The sequence below is a fragment of the Didymella exigua genome (assembly GCF_010094145.1).
Source record: "Didymella exigua CBS 183.55 unplaced genomic scaffold M421scaffold_17, whole genome shotgun sequence".
NCBI classification, from domain to species: Eukaryota; Fungi; Ascomycota; class Dothideomycetes; order Pleosporales; family Didymellaceae; genus Didymella; species Didymella exigua.
The window spans coordinates 560,463-582,513 of NW_022984791.1; the positions used below are offsets into that span (position 1 = coordinate 560,463).

The 22,051-nt window shown below is 55.6% G+C and overlaps 12 protein-coding genes across 12 annotated transcripts; 5 read left to right on the top strand and 7 right to left on the bottom strand.

Moving 5' to 3' along the window:
* Window positions 1-33: 33 nt before the first annotated feature.
* On the bottom strand, window positions 34-756 carry M421DRAFT_180541 (uncharacterized protein). Its single transcript, XM_033587884.1, has 2 exons — window positions 472-756; window positions 34-396 (listed from the first exon to the last, which is right to left on the bottom strand). Exons 1-2 carry the CDS (start codon window positions 623-625, stop codon window positions 212-214), a joined length of 339 nt encoding a protein of 112 aa, XP_033447729.1. The 5' UTR covers window positions 626-756; the 3' UTR covers window positions 34-211.
* A 34-nt stretch (window positions 757-790) lies between these two features.
* Window positions 791-2,462, bottom strand: M421DRAFT_421888 (high affinity nickel transport protein nic1). The gene is made up of 3 exons (XM_033592985.1): window positions 2,146-2,462; window positions 1,254-2,091; window positions 791-1,204 (listed from the first exon to the last, which is right to left on the bottom strand). The coding sequence occupies exons 1-3, from the start codon at window positions 2,347-2,349 to the stop codon at window positions 948-950; spliced, it is 1,299 nt and encodes a 432-aa protein (XP_033447730.1). The 5' UTR covers window positions 2,350-2,462; the 3' UTR covers window positions 791-947.
* Window positions 2,463-2,636: 174 nt separating this feature from the next.
* Window positions 2,637-4,332, bottom strand: M421DRAFT_421889 (3-oxoacyl-synthase mitochondrial precursor). Its single transcript, XM_033592986.1, has 7 exons — window positions 4,278-4,332; window positions 3,898-4,225; window positions 3,777-3,848; window positions 3,642-3,728; window positions 3,325-3,591; window positions 2,911-3,279; window positions 2,637-2,864 (listed from the first exon to the last, which is right to left on the bottom strand). The coding sequence occupies exons 2-7, from the start codon at window positions 3,991-3,993 to the stop codon at window positions 2,694-2,696; spliced, it is 1,062 nt and encodes a 353-aa protein (XP_033447731.1). The 5' UTR covers window positions 3,994-4,225; window positions 4,278-4,332; the 3' UTR covers window positions 2,637-2,693.
* A 182-nt stretch (window positions 4,333-4,514) lies between these two features.
* M421DRAFT_393990 (NAD(P)-binding protein) lies at window positions 4,515-6,132 on the bottom strand. Its single transcript, XM_033590051.1, has 4 exons — window positions 5,533-6,132; window positions 5,408-5,466; window positions 5,174-5,263; window positions 4,515-5,084 (listed from the first exon to the last, which is right to left on the bottom strand). The coding sequence occupies exons 1-4, from the start codon at window positions 5,641-5,643 to the stop codon at window positions 4,580-4,582; spliced, it is 765 nt and encodes a 254-aa protein (XP_033447732.1). The 5' UTR covers window positions 5,644-6,132; the 3' UTR covers window positions 4,515-4,579.
* M421DRAFT_421890 (uncharacterized protein) lies at window positions 5,840-9,019 on the bottom strand. Its single transcript, XM_033592987.1, has one exon. It carries the CDS (start codon window positions 8,573-8,575, stop codon window positions 6,326-6,328), a length of 2,250 nt encoding a protein of 749 aa, XP_033447733.1. The 5' UTR covers window positions 8,576-9,019; the 3' UTR covers window positions 5,840-6,325.
* A 128-nt stretch (window positions 9,020-9,147) lies between these two features.
* Window positions 9,148-10,362, top strand: M421DRAFT_65352 (uncharacterized protein; the record flags this gene model as incomplete). The annotated part of the gene is made up of 1 exon (XM_033596236.1): window positions 9,148-10,362. One exon carries the CDS (start codon window positions 9,148-9,150, stop codon window positions 10,360-10,362), a length of 1,215 nt encoding a protein of 404 aa, XP_033447734.1.
* Window positions 10,363-10,603: 241 nt separating this feature from the next.
* Window positions 10,604-12,508, top strand: M421DRAFT_180710 (uncharacterized protein). The gene is made up of 2 exons (XM_033587886.1): window positions 10,604-12,035; window positions 12,085-12,508. Exons 1-2 carry the CDS (start codon window positions 10,845-10,847, stop codon window positions 12,367-12,369), a joined length of 1,476 nt encoding a protein of 491 aa, XP_033447735.1. The 5' UTR covers window positions 10,604-10,844; the 3' UTR covers window positions 12,370-12,508.
* A 23-nt stretch (window positions 12,509-12,531) lies between these two features.
* M421DRAFT_421891 (uncharacterized protein) lies at window positions 12,532-13,827 on the bottom strand. Its single transcript, XM_033592988.1, has one exon. The coding sequence runs from the start codon at window positions 13,815-13,817 to the stop codon at window positions 12,594-12,596; it is 1,224 nt and encodes a 407-aa protein (XP_033447736.1). The 5' UTR covers window positions 13,818-13,827; the 3' UTR covers window positions 12,532-12,593.
* On the top strand, window positions 13,802-15,131 carry M421DRAFT_421892 (uncharacterized protein). Its single transcript, XM_033592989.1, has one exon. It carries the CDS (start codon window positions 14,038-14,040, stop codon window positions 15,040-15,042), a length of 1,005 nt encoding a protein of 334 aa, XP_033447737.1. The 5' UTR covers window positions 13,802-14,037; the 3' UTR covers window positions 15,043-15,131.
* A 738-nt stretch (window positions 15,132-15,869) lies between these two features.
* On the top strand, window positions 15,870-16,713 carry M421DRAFT_93325 (glycoside hydrolase family 11 protein; the record flags this gene model as incomplete). Its single annotated transcript, XM_033598105.1, has 3 exons — window positions 15,870-16,073; window positions 16,170-16,266; window positions 16,322-16,713. The coding sequence occupies 3 exons, from the start codon at window positions 15,870-15,872 to the stop codon at window positions 16,711-16,713; spliced, it is 693 nt and encodes a 230-aa protein (XP_033447738.1).
* A 342-nt stretch (window positions 16,714-17,055) lies between these two features.
* On the bottom strand, window positions 17,056-19,964 carry M421DRAFT_65473 (uncharacterized protein; the record flags this gene model as incomplete). Its single annotated transcript, XM_033596243.1, has 4 exons — window positions 17,056-17,127; window positions 17,179-18,477; window positions 18,521-18,736; window positions 18,786-19,964. 4 exons carry the CDS (start codon window positions 19,962-19,964, stop codon window positions 17,056-17,058), a joined length of 2,766 nt encoding a protein of 921 aa, XP_033447739.1.
* Window positions 19,965-20,683: 719 nt separating this feature from the next.
* M421DRAFT_421898 (GDSL Lipase/Acylhydrolase family protein) lies at window positions 20,684-21,891 on the top strand. Its single transcript, XM_033592990.1, has 6 exons — window positions 20,684-20,752; window positions 20,808-20,907; window positions 20,992-21,031; window positions 21,082-21,160; window positions 21,209-21,620; window positions 21,671-21,891. Exons 1-6 carry the CDS (start codon window positions 20,750-20,752, stop codon window positions 21,826-21,828), a joined length of 792 nt encoding a protein of 263 aa, XP_033447740.1. The 5' UTR covers window positions 20,684-20,749; the 3' UTR covers window positions 21,829-21,891.
* The last annotated feature ends 160 nt before the right edge of the window (window positions 21,892-22,051 follow it).

A 22,051-nucleotide genomic window follows, 5' to 3' on the forward strand; every position in this document is an offset into this window, starting at 1 on the left:
GCGATGTTGTGCGCGGCAAGCTTGCACGTGGAGGACGCGACGACGCGTTCATCAAGGAGGCGGCATACCGGTAGCCGAGGCGTGATTTTCATTGGCTGGTTCGCAACCTTCTACTTATTGAGCGCCTCCACTTTCATCATGACACCCTCTCACGTTCCCTTCGCCAGGTCATGAGTCGGAACTGTCCGGTACGGCCGTTGTAGTCGGTCATTCAGTTGGCGGTCTGATTTCTGCTGAAGAACCATCCTCCAACAGAAGACAAGACTGCTCCAGCCTGCGCAAGCCCGGCTGCAGCACTCGCTCCGTAGCCGCCCATGGCTGCGCTCTGAAAGATTGCGTACAAGCCGCCTGCAGGCACGGTACCAAACCAAGACATGACGGCAGCTGCTGCGGAGCCTGCGACACAGATAAGCATATATACAGCCCTAGCACCACGCTGTAGAGCAGTGATGTGATCGTGACTTGACCTACCTGCGATTGGGCCACCGGCACCGAATCCAAGAGCAGCAAGAACTGGCACGGTTGCTGCAGCGGGTGTGCAGATAATGACGCCGTTCACAACTTGAAAAGCTGTCTGGTAAGGGTGCGCGACGATCCAGTCAAGCACGACTTTAGTGGCGTTCATTTTGGCCAGACGTTTGATGATGGGTCGAGCAGTACGATGTTCGGACGATTGGCCCCCAGCTGGAGTACAAGAAGGTGAGAATAGTACAGCTCTGCGTGGCAATCAAAGCATTTGTAGTTGTGTAGGAGACAAGGCTGAGATCGGACAAGTGGGGGGAAGTGAAGGTCGAACAATGGCCGCAGTGTGGCGCGGCACTTCATTGGCTCTTAAGCTACGAGACCTTACAACGCAAGAATATATGCAGCTGTGCCATATTGGCAGGCTGAGTTCGACAGACTACTTTGTAGCCATGCTGCGCCTGCTGCCTACGGTCAGGCGTATTCTAACGATGTGCAGGTCCGGCAAGACCAGTCGCTTCGACAGACAGCACCACAACATCAATGTCCTTCGACCCTTCGCCGGCACTCATTAGGCCATTTGATTGCCCCGCATCAATGCGCACGGTTGTGTCAGTGTCCTGCGCAAGTGGCTCGAAGCGCGCGCTTCCAAGCCTCTTCTTATCCACCCTCCGGCGCCATGGTTTATATAGCAAAACGCTAAGACCGCCAAAGACAACGAACGCGCCGCAAATAGCACCACCTGTTCGATAGTCAGCACTTGTCTTTAAGTGTTATCTGAGAACACATACCAACGATGTCCCAGCTTTCGCCCAGCTTCACTACTCCATCCCAGAACTTGCCCTCTGGTTCAGCGACGTTCAAGATTAGGTTGAGAAACTGCACAGTTCCGATGATAGTCGCAACAATAACGGTGATGACCGTGAGGACGATACTGTAGTAGCAAATCGCTATGGGATCTCTCGCAAGCTGCGTGCTGGTATAGAGACTCATCATGAGCGCACCATCAGTTGTGTCAAGCAGACACATACCCGCCGTGAACAATAACGGGAAGATCAAAATCAGCCAGATTGAGATGCCCTTGGTGGCTTGTATCGAACTGATACCAAGGATGGCGATTTCTGACGACGTGTCGAACCCCAGACCAAAGAGAACACCGAGAGGGTACATCTTCCACGGTCGGTCTACCAACTTGAACAACTTTTGCAGGACCGGAAACAAGCATCCGCCGCCCTGAATCTTGAACTCTTCATGTTCTTGCCCTGGCTGGCTGGCAAGAATCTTCCGCATCTGTACAATCAGCTTGTACAGGATGTAGATGTTCATGATGCCGAGAAGCAGCAAGAAGGCGGCTGACACGGAGGTACCAATGATGCCACCAATACGCTCAAAGCTGTCGAACTTTGAGGAGACAGCTGCTGCCGTCCCAGCTACGACAAGCGAAGTGATAATGACAATGGTCGAGTGGCCGAGCGAGAAGAACATGCCTACAGTTACGGGACGCTGGCCTGCGGCGATCAGACGCCGTGTCATCAGGTCGATAGCGGAGATGTGATCCGCATCTAAAGCATGGCGGAGTCCTAGGGTGTAGGATAGGATTGCTGTTGAGACTAGCGGCGTGTTGAAGTGCTAGTGCGGATGTCAGTATCGCCCTGCAGCTATACGCGTGCAAAGTTGATGTACCAGAACTACACCAACCACCGCCCAGACAATCAGATTCACAACAATGAGGGTGATGATGATTGCGATTGCTCGGAAGGGTAGCTTGCTAAGGTATGGCACACGCGAGTGGTACTCGGACGCCTTCTTCGATGCATTGCTGAAAAACGATGGTTTGGCGTCCGCGACGTCGTGGTTGCGGACCGACGGGGTCGGAGAAGTCGCCATTTTCGATCGCAAAGCACTTAGATCGTCCACAGCGGCAAAATAAAGGACAATAAAGGTGTGAGGTTAGTTTCAGCCCTCACGTTCAAAGTTAATATCCAGATGTAAGTGCGGACGCTACCGATGCCGAGCATTGCATGTACCGTGGGGTGAATGGCGCGTAGTGGGGCTGGCAGCTACCATATCGCGCCGCGGGGCAGGCACGACTTCTGATGTCGAGATCTTATCGAGTCACGAATCACACTCAAATAGCCGAATGAGCAGGTTTTCGGCAAAGATTGTTCAATGAACTTGAGCCAAGTTAATTAGATGAGAGAGACGTTTGGTGTGCTTACACATGTCTCGTCCTATTGCATTTTGCGAAAACAAAGCGACGCATTGGTCCCTCCGAAACCGAAACTGTTCGACATCGCAACATCGATATTGTGCTGTTGTGCCGAATGTGCAATGTAGTTGCAGTTGAAGTCGTCCGCTGGATCCCCTGGATGATGCAGATTCAATGTCGGTGGCAGGATGTTCTGTCATGATCAGCGTAGGTTTTTCCATTACCGTGGGACGACTTACATTGTGCAAGCCAAGGATAGTAAAGATTGCTTCAACGCTACCTGCGGCCCCAAGAAGGTGACCTACAGCACCCTTTGTGCTACTCACGTTTATCTCCGAAGCGCGAGCTTTGCCTTCCTCACCGAGCAGCAAGTCCTTGATCGCTCTGTTCTCTGCTGCATCGCCAAGCGGCGTACTTGTAGCATGAGCGTTGATGTAATCAACGGATCCCGGCTGCAGCCCAGCGTGCTTGAGCGCCTTCTTCATCGCCAATCGTGGACCTTGACCATCCTCGCGGGGTGCAGTCATATGGTACGCATCACTGGACAAGCCGTACCCAGCAACTTCTGCGTAGATGCGTGCACCACGAACTTTGGCATGTTCGAGCTCCTACTACCGTAAGCATAGTTCATCATAGCAACTCGCGATGTATACTTCAAGGACAACGACTCCGGCGCCTTCACCGATGACGAAGCCATCTCTGTCTCTGTCAAACGGGCGACTTGCTTCGGTGGGACGATCGTTGAACTCTGTTGCCAAACTTCTTGCCCTTGCAAAACCTGATACAGCCAGAGGGTGTATGCAAGATTCTGCGCCGCCCGCGACCATGACATCGGCATCGCCTAGCTGAATCATGCGTGATGCATCGCCGATGCTGTGGGCACCTGTCGTGCATGCTGTAGTCACGGCATGGTTTGGCCCCTCATAAAGTCAACACAATGCGCGTGCACTGAGTCAAGGATGCCACTCACCTTGAAGCCAAAGCGCATCGATACGTGACCCGCTGCAAGGTTGATGAGGAGGCGTGGCACGAAAAGCGGAGATACCTTTCGGTGACCCTGCAGTCGATCAGTACACGTATCTCTTCAGGCTTCAATTTTGCTCACGCCTTTGTTAAAAGCCACTGCTGTGTCGTATGCATCGTCGAGGCTGCCAATGCCAGAGCCTATGTAGACACCCTATGTGCATGTCAACACAGACATGTTAATGCGCTTACGAGCGACCTACTGTGGCCTCAAGATCTTCCTCCTGAGTTGGCGCCCATCCAGCATCGTTCAGTGCTTCTTCCGACGCGACCATAGCATACTGTGCGAACTTCGCCATACGGCGTTCGTCCTGAGCTCATTAGCGGCACCTCGCGAAGTTCGAACAATGGTGCGAAGACGCACACCCGGAGCCATGTACTCCTTAGCGTTCCATTTGCCATGCTTTTTCAACCCCTCGGGCACAACTGCTGCGACTTGACTTGGCAATGCTGCAAATTGAGGGCTCCTGTCCTTGATGGACGTGACGCCGCAATGGCCATCTATCAAACGCTGCCATGTCCGGCGAACACCTGATGAACATGAGTCAGCAGAGGTCGAAGCGCAGACTTTGTTACAAATCACCTATCCCAAGGGGTGTGACAAGCCCTAAGCCTGTGACTACTACCCTTCGCATTGCATGTTTTGATGATTGTTGATGGCAGTGCGGGTCAAAGTTGAAGTAGAGAAGCTCGTGCCACACTTCAGCCACAGTGGCTGTGCGGGAGGCTGTCGAGTTGCGCGCAGTTCCTATCTTCACTCTTCCAAACACAGAATTTCCATGTTGGGCTTTTGAACACAGGGTCTGTTTTGGTGGGTATAAGAAACACGAGATCCGAGACCATAGTATCTACGTCGCAATCTTGATGACCGCACGCCCAACGAGTTCACCCGCATTCATCTCCCCCGCAGAACCTATTGATATCCTCTAGTCCGCCATGCGTGAGTATCGGACGCACAAGGCCCCTCGCAGTGATGTCTAATGCTTCGTTGCACTTCCTCAGCGTCTCGACAAAATTGCCAACAATATTCAGCTTCCTCATTGACATCATGATGGTATGCGCGCCAGCAATGACCATGGTGTCTGTTGACAGCCCGACACAAACCATTGTGCCTCCGGGACGTAGTAGATGAGGTCCTTGTTCATACTCTGCTTTTGCAGCCGAGAGGACAATCACGTCATGAGCGCCGTAGGCCGTGATATTCGTGACCTCGGCCGGGATGTCAGTCGTAGTTGTGAAGTCGATTAACGCCTCTGCGTCCAGCCTCATACAAAGCTCGCGTTTCGCGTCAACTCCGTCGATAGCAATGACACGCATACCCATCGCTTTCGCGTACTGGATATCGAAATGACCGAGAGCACTACCAGTCAGCATCGACTTCACCATACTGCTTTCATGGCGGGCAGTTGCGTCGAGAGTGCAACGTCAAAGGAGCACTCACCCTCCACCAGCCTCAGGAATGAAATTTCACCCGCTGACCTCACACCGCTTATCTTGCAAGATACATACGCCGTCAACCCACCACACATGATGGGCCTGGCTTCCTCGTCCTCGACCCCATCCCGGATCCTCGTCGCATACCGTCCGTCGGTAACAACATACTCCTGGAACGTCCCGGCCATTGCAAACACCGAATTGAGCTGCTTGGGGAAATGTCACTCATCGACGCCGTTGGTGCAGAACTCGCACCTGCCACACACGCTGGCGATCTACTTGATGCCCGTGCCGTTGCCAATCTGCCAGCGATCCTGCATGTCGGCGCCCTCGTGGCCCTAGGCCCATTCCTTATGGAGGAGGGATTTGTTGGTGGCGCAGAGACCTGAGTAGATGATCTTGACGAAGATCTGGTCGGGGGTCGGGAGTCGTATGGGGACGTCCTGTATCACGACGGTGGCGGTGTCGCCAGTACCTTGCTTGACGGCTGCATTTAGGGGTTTGGGGATTCCCATGGTGATGTGCTCCGGTTGGTAGAGGAAACAGGTGTGAAGTGTGTTGAAAGGATGACTTCAGAATCAGTGGCATACCTCGATGAGATTAGCTTGTGACTTAGGTACCTACCGTCGGCACTGTATACTTATGTTAGGGGTCAATCTCAAAGATGACTTGATGTTACGAGTCACGATTCGGGACATATGTAAGCTTCAGCAGGACTGCAATCGCTTAATTGGTCTATATCAGCATTTTTGTCATACTGACTGCTGCAAACAAGTGACGCTTCTTGCAATACGATATACTCATAAGTAACGTTGAGGCCTTATTGTACACTGTTCGAGGAATCGTGACGATGGTCGTACGACACAAGGTTCTTGCGGTTGTGGCGTTGAGGGGTGCATTGCACGACCTGTGGAGCTAGCCGAGCAACGCGCGGTTGTGGCTCCCCAACCGTACGACAACACAAAGACATCGTAGGGTCGTGTCAGAAATATTCACCAGAGCTTGTTTGTGTCGGAAGCTGGATCCGGGCTTACGTGCCAGCATTCATCGTTCAACAAGACCCCAGCTGGTCCATGAGGTGTACGGTCAGGGTTTTGATGCTAAACTTCTCCAATGCAGCAGTTCTCAGACGCCCGTGCATCAAGTTAAGTTGGGCCACGAGGACTTCAAATGAGACTGCTCCTCGGGGCAAGTGCGCTACACAATACCCTCTTGGAACCGTTCGACGCCCTTCTTGACCTCCTTGACAATGTCTGCGGCTTCTTCCACGCTCGCTGCTTCGAAGTCGTATCTCTTCGTCTCTTTCTCCCTATACACTAGCAGCCTGACCGTCTTGGGGTGCTTCTTACTAACTTTTGTACCTACCACACTGCTGAAGTGCACTGTAGTAGTCTTACCTTGTCCTTCGACAACACCGCCCACAGCACCAGCACGCCGGCCAGACTCGCCCGGCATGATGTGGATGTACTCGTTGTCGAGAGCGATGATGCGAGATGTGGACGATGCAAAAGACATGGGCTGCTTGCGGAGCACCGCATAGCGACGGTAGTAGCCCGTTGATGACAGTGCGAGAGCCGAGGCGTCGAGATTCCTTGCAAGAGGATGGATCAGCTGTTGCCCCGATGCTGCAGCATGCACTCTGTCGCCTTTCTTGGTCTTCTTTGGCGCGCCGCCTGTACTAATAATGAGTGGCGCATTGGGAGAAGAAGAGCCTGGGCTGCCTGACAGGCCCATGATACCATCGGCAATAAAACGTCGACGCAGCAGATCAATATCCGCGTACTTTCCAAGAGCCTCGACTGTGCGGTCGAGTGGAGCAACAGTGGTCGACTGACTGACTTTGACCAGGTACAAGGCCTTGTCGAGATGCAGGTCATGACACACTTTGTCGAAGATTTCGTCAATGTAGGTGTCCGTTGTGCAAGGCACAGGGATGTGCCTGGTATTGAAGTTCTCGTCAGTGTAGTGCACATTGACTGTTTTCGGAGCACCAATACGGCTTGCAGCGTGCGATGAGGACGTAGTAGGCGCATCTGCGAGGGTACTTGTGTCTTTGCGGGTTGCTTTTGGTGCAAATGAGGGTCCAGTAATGGGGTTGCGGAAGCTCTTCGCACGGCTGGGTATCGGTTTTGCAAGCTGCTTGGCCGGTTGCTCTTCCTGATCTTCTGGTACATCTTTCTGTGAGTTGACTGCTGCAGCAGCTTCTTCACTGTAGATGGGCGTCACCTTCTCGTTCTCAGCAATTTCTCGCGGCGAGGCTTCGACCAAGGCAAATTCGTCCCAAGGCTTATCTCTAGCACGAGGGCGCATGCCACGTGAGTTGTTGGACGCGAAGTCCTTCAAAGGCTTGTTCCTGGTCAACGGTGGGAACTCGTCATCGACCTCATCGTCGTCCCACATGCGCATGACCCAGCAGTTGACGTTGCATTTCTCGGGCGCTAGCGGTGGCTCTATCTTCTCTTCTTGGTAGCGATGCAGTGCATAACCGATTGCCTCCGCTACAGTGATGCCTTCGCCTTTATCGTTGAACTTCCTAAGAAGCAGCTCGATTGGCTTGAGGGGCTTAGTAGACCACGGACAGTACAGCTTCAAGTACAGAGGATTTGACTGAGCCTCACTCGCAGCATTCCACACGGCGAAGCGCGCGAGGGGATTGGATGGTTTGGATGACTTGGCTTGGAGCGCCTGGGTCAGAGCGCTCACAGGCAGAATGAAGCTGATTGGTCTGGGCGGCGGGAGCGCCTGGAGGGTGGGTTGCGGCGCTTCCCTCCTCCGCTTTGGTGACTGGTTGTTGTAAGGTGTCAGGGCGGGCATGCCAGGCAAGGTGGCCGAAGGCGAAGAGTCAAGCGGATGACCACTGTCGCCCATGAGCGAGCCACTGTCAGCGGAGCCTGAGAACTCGGAATCAAGGGAGCTGTCGGATTCATTGCCCTCGTGCAGCGCCTCCAGACGGCCGTTTGCGTCCTCGTCGTCTTTGTCGATGCGTTTGGACAGCAGCTGGTGTGAGCTTGCCGCCTTCCGCACGTGCTTGACTCGTCTCTTGTGGAAGGCTGAATTGTCGAACTCGTTCTCCGAGGACATTTCGCTGCTGGTGATGGTGTCCCGCCGTGCACGACCCTTGACGGCGTCAATGCTGCCAAGTGAGCCCCTGGGCAGCAGGTTGTCTGGAGGTCGCGAGGGCGAGGTGATGGTGACCGAGGGCTGGTCTCCGCTGTCCGCCAGCTCGTTGCGCAATGCAGAGCCGCGGACGGGGGACGAGCCGGAGCGCGTGCGCAGGGGCATTTTGGTGAACTTGATCTGGTTTGCGGGACGGTCGCTGGCCTCGTCTTCGTCGCTCTCGTCACTCAGATCGCTGCTGTCGTCCTCCTCGAGCAGCTCCTTGCGCCGCCGCCGCTTCGCATTCAGGGTCGGGCCCACGGTGTCGTTGCTGCCGCCGCCCGTGACCATTCCGCCCTCGTCCTCATCGTCGCCGAGGCCTTCGGGCGCCTTCAGCCCGGCCGAGCGCGGCGCCTGGAAGTACTCGGAGGTGACGGCGGTCGGGATGGGTGGCGAGTAGGTGCGCTTGATGTCTGCAGGATTGGGCGCCCATCCGGCGGCGCGGAAGCCGACCTGGTTGAGGACGCTCGAGTTGACGTTGATCAGCCGCTCGCCGACGCCATCCTTGATTGACGCGAGGTAGGCGGTGCGCAGCTGGTACAGGACGAAGCTGCCGTCATTAGCTGCGGTGCGCGCGGGGGACTCGCGACCGAACACAGCGCTTACTCTTCGTTCTGGAGAAGAGACATGGCGGCGAGAGGTCGTCACGTGTCATGTCATTAATGATTGCATGCACAAGCGCCCGTGTGTCTCCAGGCCAGCTGGAGGGCTATCTTGGAAGGTCGAGGTCGAGGGTGTGGGGGTGATGGACCCTGGTTGCTGGACAACAGTACGGTACCAGGTACCCAGATCTACCGGTAGGTATGCAACGGCGATCGACCGCGGAGCATATGATCCATGTCACCACACACCCACCCATCGCCATGAACCTGATCGCATACTCCGACTCGGAATCCGACGGCGAGGCACCCACAGCCGCGCCTGCACCTAAGCCTGCGCCCAGGGCATTCCAAAAAGTCATTGACCGCTCGAATCCCGGCCGCATCAAGCTCAATCTGCCCGGCGCATCTCCAGCGACCACCGACAACGATGACACCGGATCTGAGGCTCCACCGGCGAAGAAGGCGCGCATTGGAGGGGGCGGTGGACTGGGCGGTTTCAACTCGATGCTGCCTGCGCCGAAGAAGGCCAATGTCAAGGTGCCAGCAGCAAGCGCCACACCGGGGAGCAGAGGGCTTGGGAGAGGACTGGGCGCTGGTGTGAACCTCCGGACTGGTGCCGAGCCTGCATTCAAGAGAGAGGCGAAGTTGGAGCTCGAGGAGTACGACGAGAGCGGCAATGTCATCAAGAAGGAGCCGATGAAGAAGGATGACTTTAGAGCCTTACTCAACCTCCCAGCACCAAAGTCAGAGCAAAACGCGTCGCCGAAGCCTGAATCACCAGCACCAGCACCAGGGCCAACAGAGAGCGCGCCGGCGCCAAAGCCAGCAGCTCCCAGATTCGTGCCAATGTCGGTCGGCAAAGGCAAGAAGAAGAAGCCTGTTGTGCCTCGGCCAGTTGCATCGCCTGCCCCGGATAGCAAAGTGTCATCGGCGCCAACAGCGGAAGCTGCACCGCCCAAGCCTAAAGTGTCCTTGTTCGGTGTCTCACAAGAACAGGAAGCGCCTGCCAATGGACCAGCAAGCGGCGCATATCAGCCCATGATGTATGGTTTCGATGAGGAGGAAGGGGACGACGATGCTGCAGATGAGGCTCCCATGACACAGCAAACACATCATCCTGCACAATACGTACCCGCGCCACCTGCAGCCAACGAACTCACCAACATAGCGTCAGAACTCAACCTGTCTGAGACTGAGCGGCGGCAACTGTTTGGGAAAAAGGGACGCAACGGACCTGATTTTTCTTCTGCAAGGATCGTCGAGTTCAATACAGACACCGAGTACGCCCATAACGAGCACCTGCGACAACAGGGCGAACAGGTGCAACACAACCCTCTCAAGTCTATCTCAGGTACTGGCAAGAACAGCCTGCGGAGCTTGGTCAATGTCGCGACAACACAGAAGGACGCGCTTGAAGAGCACATTGCGCAGGGCCACAGAAACAAACGGGAAGCGGGAAACCGTTACGGATGGTAAGATGGAGATAGTCGGAGAGTTCGAGCTCACTTCCTCACAAGCGCGCGCTACCTCAATACGACAGGTAGTCAGTTGCAGCTACCTGTTCACCACTTGCTCTTTCCTTACCGGTTCATGTGACGTCAACTTCATTTCCCCCTTCCTTCCAAAGCTTGTACTGACTACGCTTCAACTTCAACCTGTGAAACAGTACCAACAAAAGCCTGGTCATCCATGGGGGGTCTTCTTCAAAGGTCGATCGCGTGCTGTTTGCCGCTTGCAAATTCAAGCTTATGTCGCTGGTGTTTGCTCGGCTGCCCTGAAGAGCCACCTTCACCTCACTTCGTAGACCCACCGCCAGATCTACCGTTGTTGGCAAGTTTCGAATCCCACTTCCCCGCCTGTCTTGGGAGTTTACCTTTCGTTGAGATCAACTTCTTCAACTCCGCCCGCTGGCAGCGGTCGCAGGTTGCTTTTGGTCTCTTTCTTCTCCAGCCCCCAACATGCTGCGCAAGCCCTCCACTGCTTCAGCTGCGCAGGCGAGAGCAACAGATGGAATCAATTTCGATCGACTGGCTCTGGGAGATGGGCGAGAGCTTAAGGCAGACGAACAGCTCCCGCCAAGTTCGACGGGGGAGGCGGCGAAAAAGAGGAGGTACAAGAAGCGGACGCGGAGATCGAATAACAGCAAGAGCGCTGCAGTTGGGGTTGTAGAGGATATCGCCGAGACTGAGCCCAACAACGCGAACGTTGACGGCGCAGAATCGCCAACATCGGACACGGACACCGTTGCTACGGAGCCATTCCCTCAGTTCCAGCTTGGACGCGCACTACCACAGCATCCTAGAGCTTTTTACGTCGAGATTCCCGTCCTAGCGCACTACGCGCTCCGCGAGCTGCCCAACGTTGGTGATGACGAAGACGATAACGATGAAGGCCTTTTCGCTACGCAGAAGATCGAGCCAGGCACGCGCATCATCTCCGAGCAACCGCTGTTCACACTCCCAGCACCAGGCGATCAGGTGCCTCAGCTCATGGCAGCTTACGAAAATCTCTCCGAGTCAGACCAAGAGCGCATCTGGAAACTCAGGCCAGCAGCTGCAGAGGCGTCCGACGCGCTCATGAGCCTGCGTTTCCTCATCGACAAGCTCGCTGTGGAACTGCAGACCATCATGTACAAGTCAGAAGCAGAGAGGACGGCGGAGGAGAAGACAACCCTCTCTGAGATGCGACCAAAGTCTCAGTTTGCCATGAACGTATATCGCGTGGCCGCACGCTGGCATGCCAACAAGTGCTCTTTGCTCGACATGCCTCTAGACCAGCGAGCCGATCTGCCCAACGGTACGCCAGTCGCAGGATTGTTTATTGAGAGGGCGCATATCCGCCACTCGTGCGTCCCAAACTGCTTCGCCAGCTACGACGCCGATCTCGGTCGCATGAACGTTCATACTACCCGCGACGTCGCGCCCGGTGAGGAGCTGACTTGTTCCTCGTTCGCAGACACTATGTACTACAGCAATGCCAAAGACCGCAAGCAAGAACTCTTCTCCTGGGGTTTGACGTGTGACTGTGAAGCATGCGATGAGAAGCACCCCAAGTTCAATGTGCACGAGACAGCACGACAGCGCGCTCACACCCGCGCTGTTTTACTCAATGATGTCTTGACGCGTCTGGAGAAGGAAGACATGACAGAAGTAAGGACTCGACCTCACACTCACTCCCTTCACAGCTAAAGTTTTACAGGACGATCTGAAGACGGCGCAGAAGCTCCTTCTCGACCTCGTTCGCGACCTCAAGACCAGTGGTTGCGAGAGCGTCGAGACGGTCCGCTGGCGCAACATTCTTGTCGACCGCATCCTGCCGGCTCGCGCACTGGTCGTGCCCGAGGCAGAGATGCTGGTCACGTGGCAAGTCATCCTACATCATGCTAAGGAGAGCGAGACGGTTGGCAAGATGTGCTATGGGGAGGACAGCGAGAACTACAGGGTGTTGAAGCAGACGAGAGAGGGGACTGAAGCGACACTCTAGATGTTGGAGGAGGCGATCGCGAATGAGGAGGCGGCCAAGGACCTGGCTGCGGAGGAGGAGGAAAAGGAGGAGGAAGGGGAGGGTGAGAATGAGGATGGGGGCGAGATGTGTGACGAACGACGAACACATTGGCTTCGTCAAATACACATCTAGGATCTTAGACCGATGCGTCGTAATCGAATGTATTGGGTATCTTGTTTTTTCAGCTTCTGTCACACATGTATTTACTTGCCAGCCGCTGCCTTCGCTTTGGCCTCTGCAGCCTCCTTCTTTCTTTGCAGATACCTCTCCTTCGCACTGGTGATGTCCGTCGCCGTCTTCTGGCTCTTGGCTGCATGTTGCAGCTTGGCCTGCTCTTCGGCCTCCTCGTCGGCCTTGCGCTTGTTCGCAGCCTCGATCTGCTCGGCGATCATAGCCGTCTGCCTTTCCCGCTGAGCGCTCTTGGGAGCTTTCGGCTGATACGTTAACGGATTGACCTTCTGCTTCTCCTTCTGTGCTGCAAGCGGCGAGGCACGGGGCTTCGCAACGATGTTCAACCCGGCGCTGAGCAGCTGTCTCTTATCTGCAATCTCACCCGCATCGTTCAGCATGACGTTCTTGCCCTGCGCCCTCGCCTCCTCGGCAATCTGGCGATCGCTCTTCTCCGCCTCAACGACCAGCTTCTCGCCCCTCGCGCTCGCCTCGGCCGCGTACCGCATGGCCTCCTCGTGCCTCTTCTCCTGCTCGGCCAGCATCTGCTTGTGGAAGCCCTGCATACCGAATTTGGCCTTCTGCCGCTCCTCCTCGGCCAGACGCAGCTTCTCCTCCTCCTCTGCTTTGCGCGCCTCTTCCTGCTGCGCCTTGTACGCGCCCGTCACAAACTTGTCCTTGTCGGCGAAGTCGTCACCCTCGGCCTCGCGCTCACGCGCGAGCAGCTTGTCGCGGGCGCGCAGCTGATCTTTCTTCCGCTGCTCCGCAGCTTCGAACAGCGCGTCCATGTACTTGGGCGTCCGGTCTGCGGCCTCCGTCTTGGCCGCGGCGCTCATGGCGGCCTGACGCGCGTGCAGGGCGTCGTAGGCGCTGTCGTAGTCGTAGATTGTGGCATCTTGGGCAGCGGCCTCGAGGGCGAGTCGCTCCGCTTCCTTTGCGCTGGCCGAGTAGCCGATGGCTGTCGGATCGTCCTGTTTGGGCTTTGGTTTCGCTGTTGGCGGGGCGGGGGGCGCGCCTTTCTTGGGCTTTGTAGGGGCGGGCGAGGATGGCCCCGAGGATGCGGCGAGCGTGTCGTCGAAGTTGAAGGCGCTGATTTCTTCGACCTGCGAGTCGACGGCCTTTGCTTTGCCCTTTGTGTCCTCGTCGTCGTCACCGCCCAGGAGCGCTTTTGTCTTGTTCTTCCGCTTTGTCCCGAGCGCCGGCTTTGCGGGCCCGTTTGCGAGTTTGTTCTTCACATTGAGCCCGAATTTGAAGGACATTGTGTGTGCCGTGTCGAGGATTGACGGGTGTTGCACTCCGCGCCCGCCCGCCCGCCAGGGCCGTCTCGCGCACCAGTGAGACGACGGCTTTCTCCGAAGACCCCCGCGCCAGCCCAGCGGCAACCACGCCCGTCGCTCTTGCTCCCACGACACAGTGAATAAACACAGCGCGGTCCATACCCCATGCACGTCTGGATCCTGCTGCGCCACAGTCCTCACCATGGAGGGCCCGGCTGACGACGCCGCCAAGGATGCCTTCACCGCGGCCAAGCCCTCCAGATTTCACTTCAAATCGTCTTCATCGCGTCGCAAACGGCGCCACGACGCTGAAGACCAAGACGCAAGCCACAGGTCTTCGAAGCACCGCCACTCAGACGACGAGTCTTCCAGCAGACGCGCCCACCGCTCCGCCCGGCGCAAACACAGACACGATCACTCAGACCGACACCCAACCTCCACCGCCGACGGCTCGTACTACGACCCGGACTCGCGCCACCGCGAATCGCTGTTCGACCAAGCCGACTCCAACGACGCCGACGTGTTCCGCGAATCGCTCTTCGATGCGCTCGCCGACGACGAAGGCGCCGCGTACTGGGAGGGCGTCTACGGCCAGCCCATCCACGTGTACCCCACCGAGAAGCGCGGGCCGGATGGCAAGCTAGAGCGCATGACCGAGGACGAGTATGCCGACTTTGTGCGCACCAAGATGTGGGAGAAGACCCATCAGCACATCGTCGAGGAGAGGGATGCGCGTGAGCGCGCCCGCCGGAAGAGGAAGGAGGAACAGAGACACTGGGATGAGGAGGGCGAGAGGGACGAGATGGAGCGAGAGGGGATCAGACGGCAGATGGAGGAGAGTCTGCGACGGGGTGAGGAGAGGAAGAGGGCCAAGGAGGCGGCTAAGAGTTGGGAGGTGTATGCTGCGAAGTGGGAGAAGCTGGGCCAGGACGATGGCGCGACTGAGGGGGCAGATGTTAAGGAGATGATTCCGTGGCCGGTGTTGTCTGGCCAGGCGAAGCACGTTGGTAAGCAGGAGATTGAGCGCTTTCTCCGCGCGAGTCCGGCCTGGAAGGACGACGCGAGTGCGCTGCTCAAGGCTGAGAGGGTCAGGTGGCATCCGGATAAGATGCAGCGGCGCTTTGGAACGAGGATTGACGAAGACACGATTCGAGACGTCACGGCTGTGTTCCAGGTCATTGACCAGATGTGGAATGCACGTCGGTGAGCGTACGTGTAATCGAGGACGATACCGAAATGACACCCGTTTCCTGGTGCACGCCATGTTGTCGTTCTGAACGTTGAAATTATTACCAGTGCTCTACCCTATTACGCATCGACTGTTTGCATATCTCGAACACATACGGCTCCACGGGCGAGCGGGATCCTTGAACGTCAGCAGCTCTCGCGTCCATTGATGAGGCTACTACCATACCCTAGTTGGTCTTGAGCGAGCTCACGGTGTCACATGACTGGGTTGTATATTCAAAACGGATGACGACGCTTGCTCATCTCAACTCTCGAACACCGGTACATGCAGCCGTTGGCCACAATAATCCACTGGCTAAATCCCGCTGCCATCTCGATCAACAGTGCAGCGCTGACACGACCACGAAGCGTCTGCAGCCCGACGTTGTCTGTCTGGACGAAGCACGTGAAGCCCACCAAGCCTCATGCCGAGGGCTTGGTGCACTCGGAGCGATCTGTGTGCGCACGCGAGGAAGAAGACCAAGCAAAGCGAAGAAGTGACGAAGCATCCGTGCCCAGACAGATATTTAGCCGACCCCAGTACATCACTTTGGCATGCAACCAATGCCTGCCATCTGCACCCCACAAAATTTCCGGCACTTGGATAAGTCTCCGAACATGGGTGTATCCGTAGACAACGTATGTTGATCTTTTAATATACAGAGCGGCTACACTCAATCAATGTCGTTTCTCCATTCCATCATGAGCTATGTCGTCTGTGAACCGGGAGAAGTATAAAGATTTCTGACATCTCAAATCACAGCACCAGTCGCCAACAGTTAACCATCTACCTCGACCTTTATCGAAATGGTCGCTTTTCCCACCATCTTACTTGCCCTCGGCAGCGCCGTGACAGCGCTTGCTTCCCCGCTCAGCCTCATCCTCGAGGCTCAAGCAGCAGAGGAGGGCAACCTGACCGCGCGCTCGACGCCCGCCGGACAAGGCACCAGCAACGGCTTCTTCTACTCTTTCTGGACCGACGGTCAGGGCTCCGTGACCTACAACAACGGCGTACGTACCACACACTGATGCTCGCTCTGTACTAGCCAGACGCGCCGCTCCAGAGACCACCACTTCGTCAACGATCCGAACTGACCGCCCCCGCAGGCAGCCGGCCAGTACGACGTCACCTGGTCCAACGTCGGCAACTTCGTGGCAGGGAAAGGCTGGAACCCCGGCGCGCGCCGCACGGTGACATACTCGGGTACTCGCCATGTCCGCGCACCACGCTCACGCGCCTAACTGACGCTTCTACACAGGGACCTGGAATGCCGCAAGCGTGAACTCGTACGTGTCGCTGTACGGCTGGACGCGCGCGCCGCTGATCGAATACTACATCGTCGAGTCCTACGGCTCGTACAACCCCAGCACGGGCGCGACCAAGAAGGGCACCGTCACCTCTGACGGCGGCACGTACGACATCTACCAGACGACACGGACCAACCAGCCGAGCATCGACGGCACGCAGACGTTCGAGCAGTTCTGGAGCGTGCGCCAGGTCAAGCGTGTGGGAGGCAGTATTACGACGGGGAACCATTTCGATGCGTGGGCCAAAGTCGGGCAGACGCTGGGGACACATAATTATCAGATTCTTGCGACCGAGGGCTATCAGAGTAGCGGGAGTGCGTCCATTACGGTGAGTGGACCCTGAGGAGCGTCGAGACGGGAGCTTGGCCTGCAGCGTCGAGCAATCGAGTGCTGGGAGGGAAGGAAATGTTGAAGTTTCAAGCTGGGTCTCGGCATGCAGTTCAAAGGCGATACTGGTCTGGGCAAATGAACAGCGGGCTTTATACTGCCTTAATTCAGTTTGTGGTATACAGCTGAGCTCTTCCATTCTTGCCCTAGGATGTGTAACAAACGCCTCCTGATGCCAATGAGAAGTGGATATCATATCAATGCATGCTGTGGAACGAGAGGAAACTGCCGAGATATGCGAGCATGCTAAAGAAAAGTGAAAACCCAAAGTTGAAGGGTCGACCGTCTAGGTTCAGTCTCAGTTCTTGTGGTGCTTCTTCTCCTCGAGCTCCAACTCTTTCATGTACTTGACAAAAGTCTTCTTGTGGATCTGCATGCAACATTAATGACGGCAAAGCACATAGAATGGGAGATGACTTACCATGCCAGCATATTTGCCGTCTCTGAGAACGCAAATGTACCGCAGTCCTAGCTTGACGAAGCACTCATATACTAAATCCATGGGAGAGTGCACGTCGAGCGAGATAGGCGCAGGGTCGATGTAAGGCGTGAAGTCACTAGGGTCGTGCTGAGGGCTTTCGCCATCGTCGCTAGAGGCTTGAGGCTCTCGGCCAGCTGCCCAGTCCACCTGAGTTGACATCAAACAAAGTGTGTTCTCTTCGTTGTCCAGTTTGTCGAGAGCAAACTCCAGATCTGGCGCAGGAATCAAGCCTACCAATACGCCGTACTTAACAATGGGGACACCACCATCGAGCTCGCCAGCCATTTGGAGCAACCGCTGCATAACGCGAAGCTCAGTTGCTGGAATGAGGGACTCGTCGGAGATATCGATGATGCGATCTGGTCGTAGGCGAGGAGTGATGTCACCAAGCTCGGACGTGAAGATTGGACGGACTTTGTTGTCGAGGAAGGGGTAGGAGTTCATGTCGGTCAGGAGATCGTAAATACTGAGGGGCTCGATAGCATCGGCTGTCCATTTGGCGACGAGGATACCAAGAGAAAAGGGTAGGACATGGTCGAGGCTGCCTGTCAACTCAAACAGGATGACTGCAAGGGTGATGGACAATCGAGTAACGCCCGTCATCGTCGCACCAGCTGCAACCAGTGCGTATACACCTGGAACCACACATGATCCGGGCGGTCCTTCCGGCACGCACTCGCCGAACACACCAAGGTGCGAAAAGCGGAGGGCGAGAAGCTGAACGGTGTGGCCAATGAAGCGTCCTGCCAGACCACCGACTACCATGGATGGGACGTAAATACCAGCAGGCACTTTGATGCCAAATGTGACCACGGTAAGACTTGATTTGATGACGAATGCAAGGAAGAGCGTCCACAATACGGATGGGATGTGCTCCTTGGTCGGACACAGACCGTCTCCCGATTCGGTGTAGGTATCGCAGGGGCTGGCAAGCTCGAAGAGCAGCTCAGTGACCGGGAGCTTGGTGTAGCGGTTCCAAAAACTGATCAACCCAGTTACGAGCGCCACGAGGAACACCTCAAGGAGCGGATGTTGCTTGATGATCGGTATGCGTCGAAACGTGCGGGCCCAGATGCGTGAAGCCTTGATGAACAATGCACCTAAGACACCGCCAACCGCACCAGTGAAGACAAAAGTGGCAAGTTCGAAGAACTTCCAGTCAAGGTGGTAACGGACCTCGAACAGCACAATCTTTTTGGTACCGTACGGATCCAGGAACTTCAAAGACAGCGCAGCAGCCTTTGTCGTTAGTCAGGAAATGGTAGGTGGAATTGGTACTCACAATACAGCAGAAGAACGTTCTGAACAAGGTCTTCGAGGGAAAGTAGTAGCTCACTTCCTCCAGACTGAACAAGACGCCACCGATCGGGGCGCCGAAGGCAACAGCTACTCCACTGGCAGCGCTGGCGCTCAAGATCTCCCTGCGCTTACCGTCATTATCGCTGTACTTGGAGAAGATACGACAAGCGATGTTTCCAATACATGTCGCAATATGCACCTGGTCAAGGTTAATCACGATCAAGCCCGACGGAAGGTGTGCAACTTACGTATGGTCCTTCCTTGCCAAGACTCAGGCCGGACGCAACACTGAGAATCAGAGCAAAGGTTTTGATGATGAGCGTACGCAATCCAAGGTATCCGTGAAGCACGAAACCACTCAAGATGACTTTGACTTCTGCAACCCCACTGCCAGCAGCCGAGTAGTAGACCATGGGCGGTCTGACTGTAGCCTGGTCGATCTTTGTTTGAGGGCTTGTACTGCGCTTGTGGTCTTCGTCTTCGTTGCTGTCGGAGTATCGAAGCACCTCTGCTCCCAAGTTCTCGTCGAGTGTTGAAAGAGAGATGGCCGAAGGGATGACGGTCTTGGTCGTGAGTGTTAAGAGGCAAGATGCCATGGACAGCAGGATGACCGAGAGGACGTAGAAACCGTACTGCGTATGCACGACATCAAGCCTATCGCTTCGGAAGACTTTTGACCAGTGCACCCAGTCGTCGCATACCGATGCTCCTTCGCAACAAGCCTTCCGGCTCATGCTCCACTTCTTCGAGCAGTAGCCCTGTTTCAAGTCGAAGATGATGCTCTCAGTGGTGTTGACAAAATAGGCACATATGGCAGTGAGCACGCCAATGATAGCAACAAGAATCCAACCTTGCGCACCGTCGAACCACGCTGCCAAACGGCCTCTCAAGTCTTTCCGACTCCTCAGCGCCTTGACTCGGTACGCGTCGGCGATGTTGTCGTGTACCCAGTCAGTCGATGTGAACTGATCGTACCACACTCGGTTGTCCTGCCACAGCGTCGTCCTGGCCGACTGCGTACTCTCGTCTAGTCCGGCCCTGCGCTCGCCCAAGGCGTTCACTAGTCGCTGGCTGAAGGAATGACTGAACGAGCCGGTCCTGCTCTTCATACGCATGCCTGTGGGGAGCTGGCTGTTGTGCCGTTTTGTGCCCGGTCGGGGAGTGCCTGGCATGCTCGCGGACACGCTCAGGTATGAGCGCGAGCTGTGTGCATGTCCCAGCAACGCGGATCGCTCGGACAAACCGCTCCGGGTGAGGTCGGTCTCAGAGCCTCGTGTCTGACGTACAGAGCGGTGGAATATGGGCGACGTGGGTGTGGTGTCGCTGATTGTATCGTCGCGTTCGCGCTGTTCGGCGGCGGCATCATCATCGTCGTGTCTGGCATGATAGTCCTCGACACTATGGTAGGACCTCATGGACTTGGGCATGGCGGGCGAGAGTGTACGAGGGACGGAGCAATCACGGCAAGGCGGGCTGATATTACGGGAGCGCTCAAAGACATGTCGCTGTCTCGGGGCAAATACGAGGTCATCTGAAGAAGAGGGCGGTGTCGTGGTCCCCAAGCCTCCCCACCAGGGCACGCGGAGCTAACTCGGCTGCCTTGTTAGCTTTGCTGCTTCCAAAACGGCGATCACGACGCGTTATCTCTGGGCTACCTATCACGATGCCTGAAACAGCCCGCAGTTTTCAAAGTCGCCAGACACCGCCTACATTGTGAGTTGCATGAAGAAATCCATTATTATTACCCTGCGCCGAGGCCTGCATTGCATTGCCGTGTTGTCTCAGCCAGCAGCGGGAATTAAGCTCGTGTGACTTTGGGAGGCACGCGCCGAGGGTTTCGTCATTTGGTCTCAGGGTCCAGCGGTCAGGCTTTCGCACTGGAAACAGCAAGGTGCGTTTGAGGCCAACGACCAATGACAGCAGACCCCACGAAGTACACCCCACTCCGAGACTTTCGTTTGCCGTCCATGACTTCGGGGTAAATGAGCCGGAAGGAATAAATCGTCGTAGTGTTCGTCTGAAGTTTGTCCGTCTCCATCATCTTGTCCAAGGCTATATTATATCAGAGGTCAAGTCCTCGCATTGCATTCCGCATTTATATCGACATCGAAGAGACGGACAGATAGTGTATCTGACACTTCCTAAACCGGCACACCCTTGTGATACCCTTGCGACGCCCCGAGATCCGCATCGCATCGAATACTCAGTCAACATGGTAAGCGGCTGATTTGTGTGTAGTTACAGTAAGACACGTCTGACTTTTCCTACAGCCTGCGATATATGAACAGTTCTTCTTGTTTGGTGATTCCATCACCCAGGACTCCTTCAATCAGCAGCGAGGATTTGGTTTCTCCGCAGCACTCCAGGCTGGTATGTGGTGGCGGATTTAGAGACTTCACACGCTTCCCAAATTTGTCCAACGATTGCAGGACCCTGCATGCTAACAATTATCAGACTACATAAGGCGACTTGATGTAGTCAACCGTGGCTTCAGGTATGTCTTGTGCAATCATGAGGACCTGAGTAGCTGCCGACCCTTTCAAGCGGCTACAACACCCGCCAGGCGCTTGCTGTACTGCCCAGTATCGTTCCCTCGCCAGATGAAGCCAAAATCCGTTTCTTGGTACGAAGTGCAGTCTACTCCCTGGCAAGCAGTAATTAACAGATACAGACCATTTTCTTTGGCGCAAACGATGCCTCTCTTCCAACCGCTCCCAACAAGCAGCACATCCCACTGGAGGAGTACAAGGCCAACTTGGAGAAGATCATCACCCACCCGCAGATCGTAGCCCACAGCCCTCGCATTATCTTGATCGCGCCACCGCCTATCAACGAGCATCTCTGGTGGCCTCGCGATCAAGAGAGTGGCTATGACTCGGTCTCAAGAACGGCAGCTACCACCAAGTTGTACGCCGATGCTGTTGTCGAGCTGGGTGCCAGACTCAATGTGCCTGTTTTGAACCTATGGAAGGCATTTATGGCGAAGACAGACTTCCAAATAGATGCGTGGAAAGTTGGAGACCCCCTTCCAGGCTCGCTGGAGACAGCGCAGAACGATGCATTAGTCGAGTTGATGTATGACGGTGAGTGTACCTTTTCCAGGCCTTTGCTACCGTCACTGACCCCATAATAGGTCTGCATTTCCACGGTGCAGGCTACAAGATCATGTATGATGAAATGACGAGTCTCATCGCTGAGCTGTGGCCCGATCAGGTAGCGGAGAAACTGCCCACTGTTCTGCCGGGGTGGAATGATGCTGCGGCCTGGGAAGCATGGAACGCATCAAATTAATTTCAGTTTGTTATCCATACGTGATTCTAGAGCAGAAAATATATCACGATAACTTGAAGCTGCATCCAACGTTCCTGGAGAAGTCGATGATGTCGGTGACAACTTGAACTAGCCCCGCCACCTTAGCTCGTGGCGTACCTTACTACAAACGTAGAGAACGCCAACATCGACGCGTCCTCCAATTCCGCAACGACTACGACCTGCCCAGACTCTTCTTTCCTTC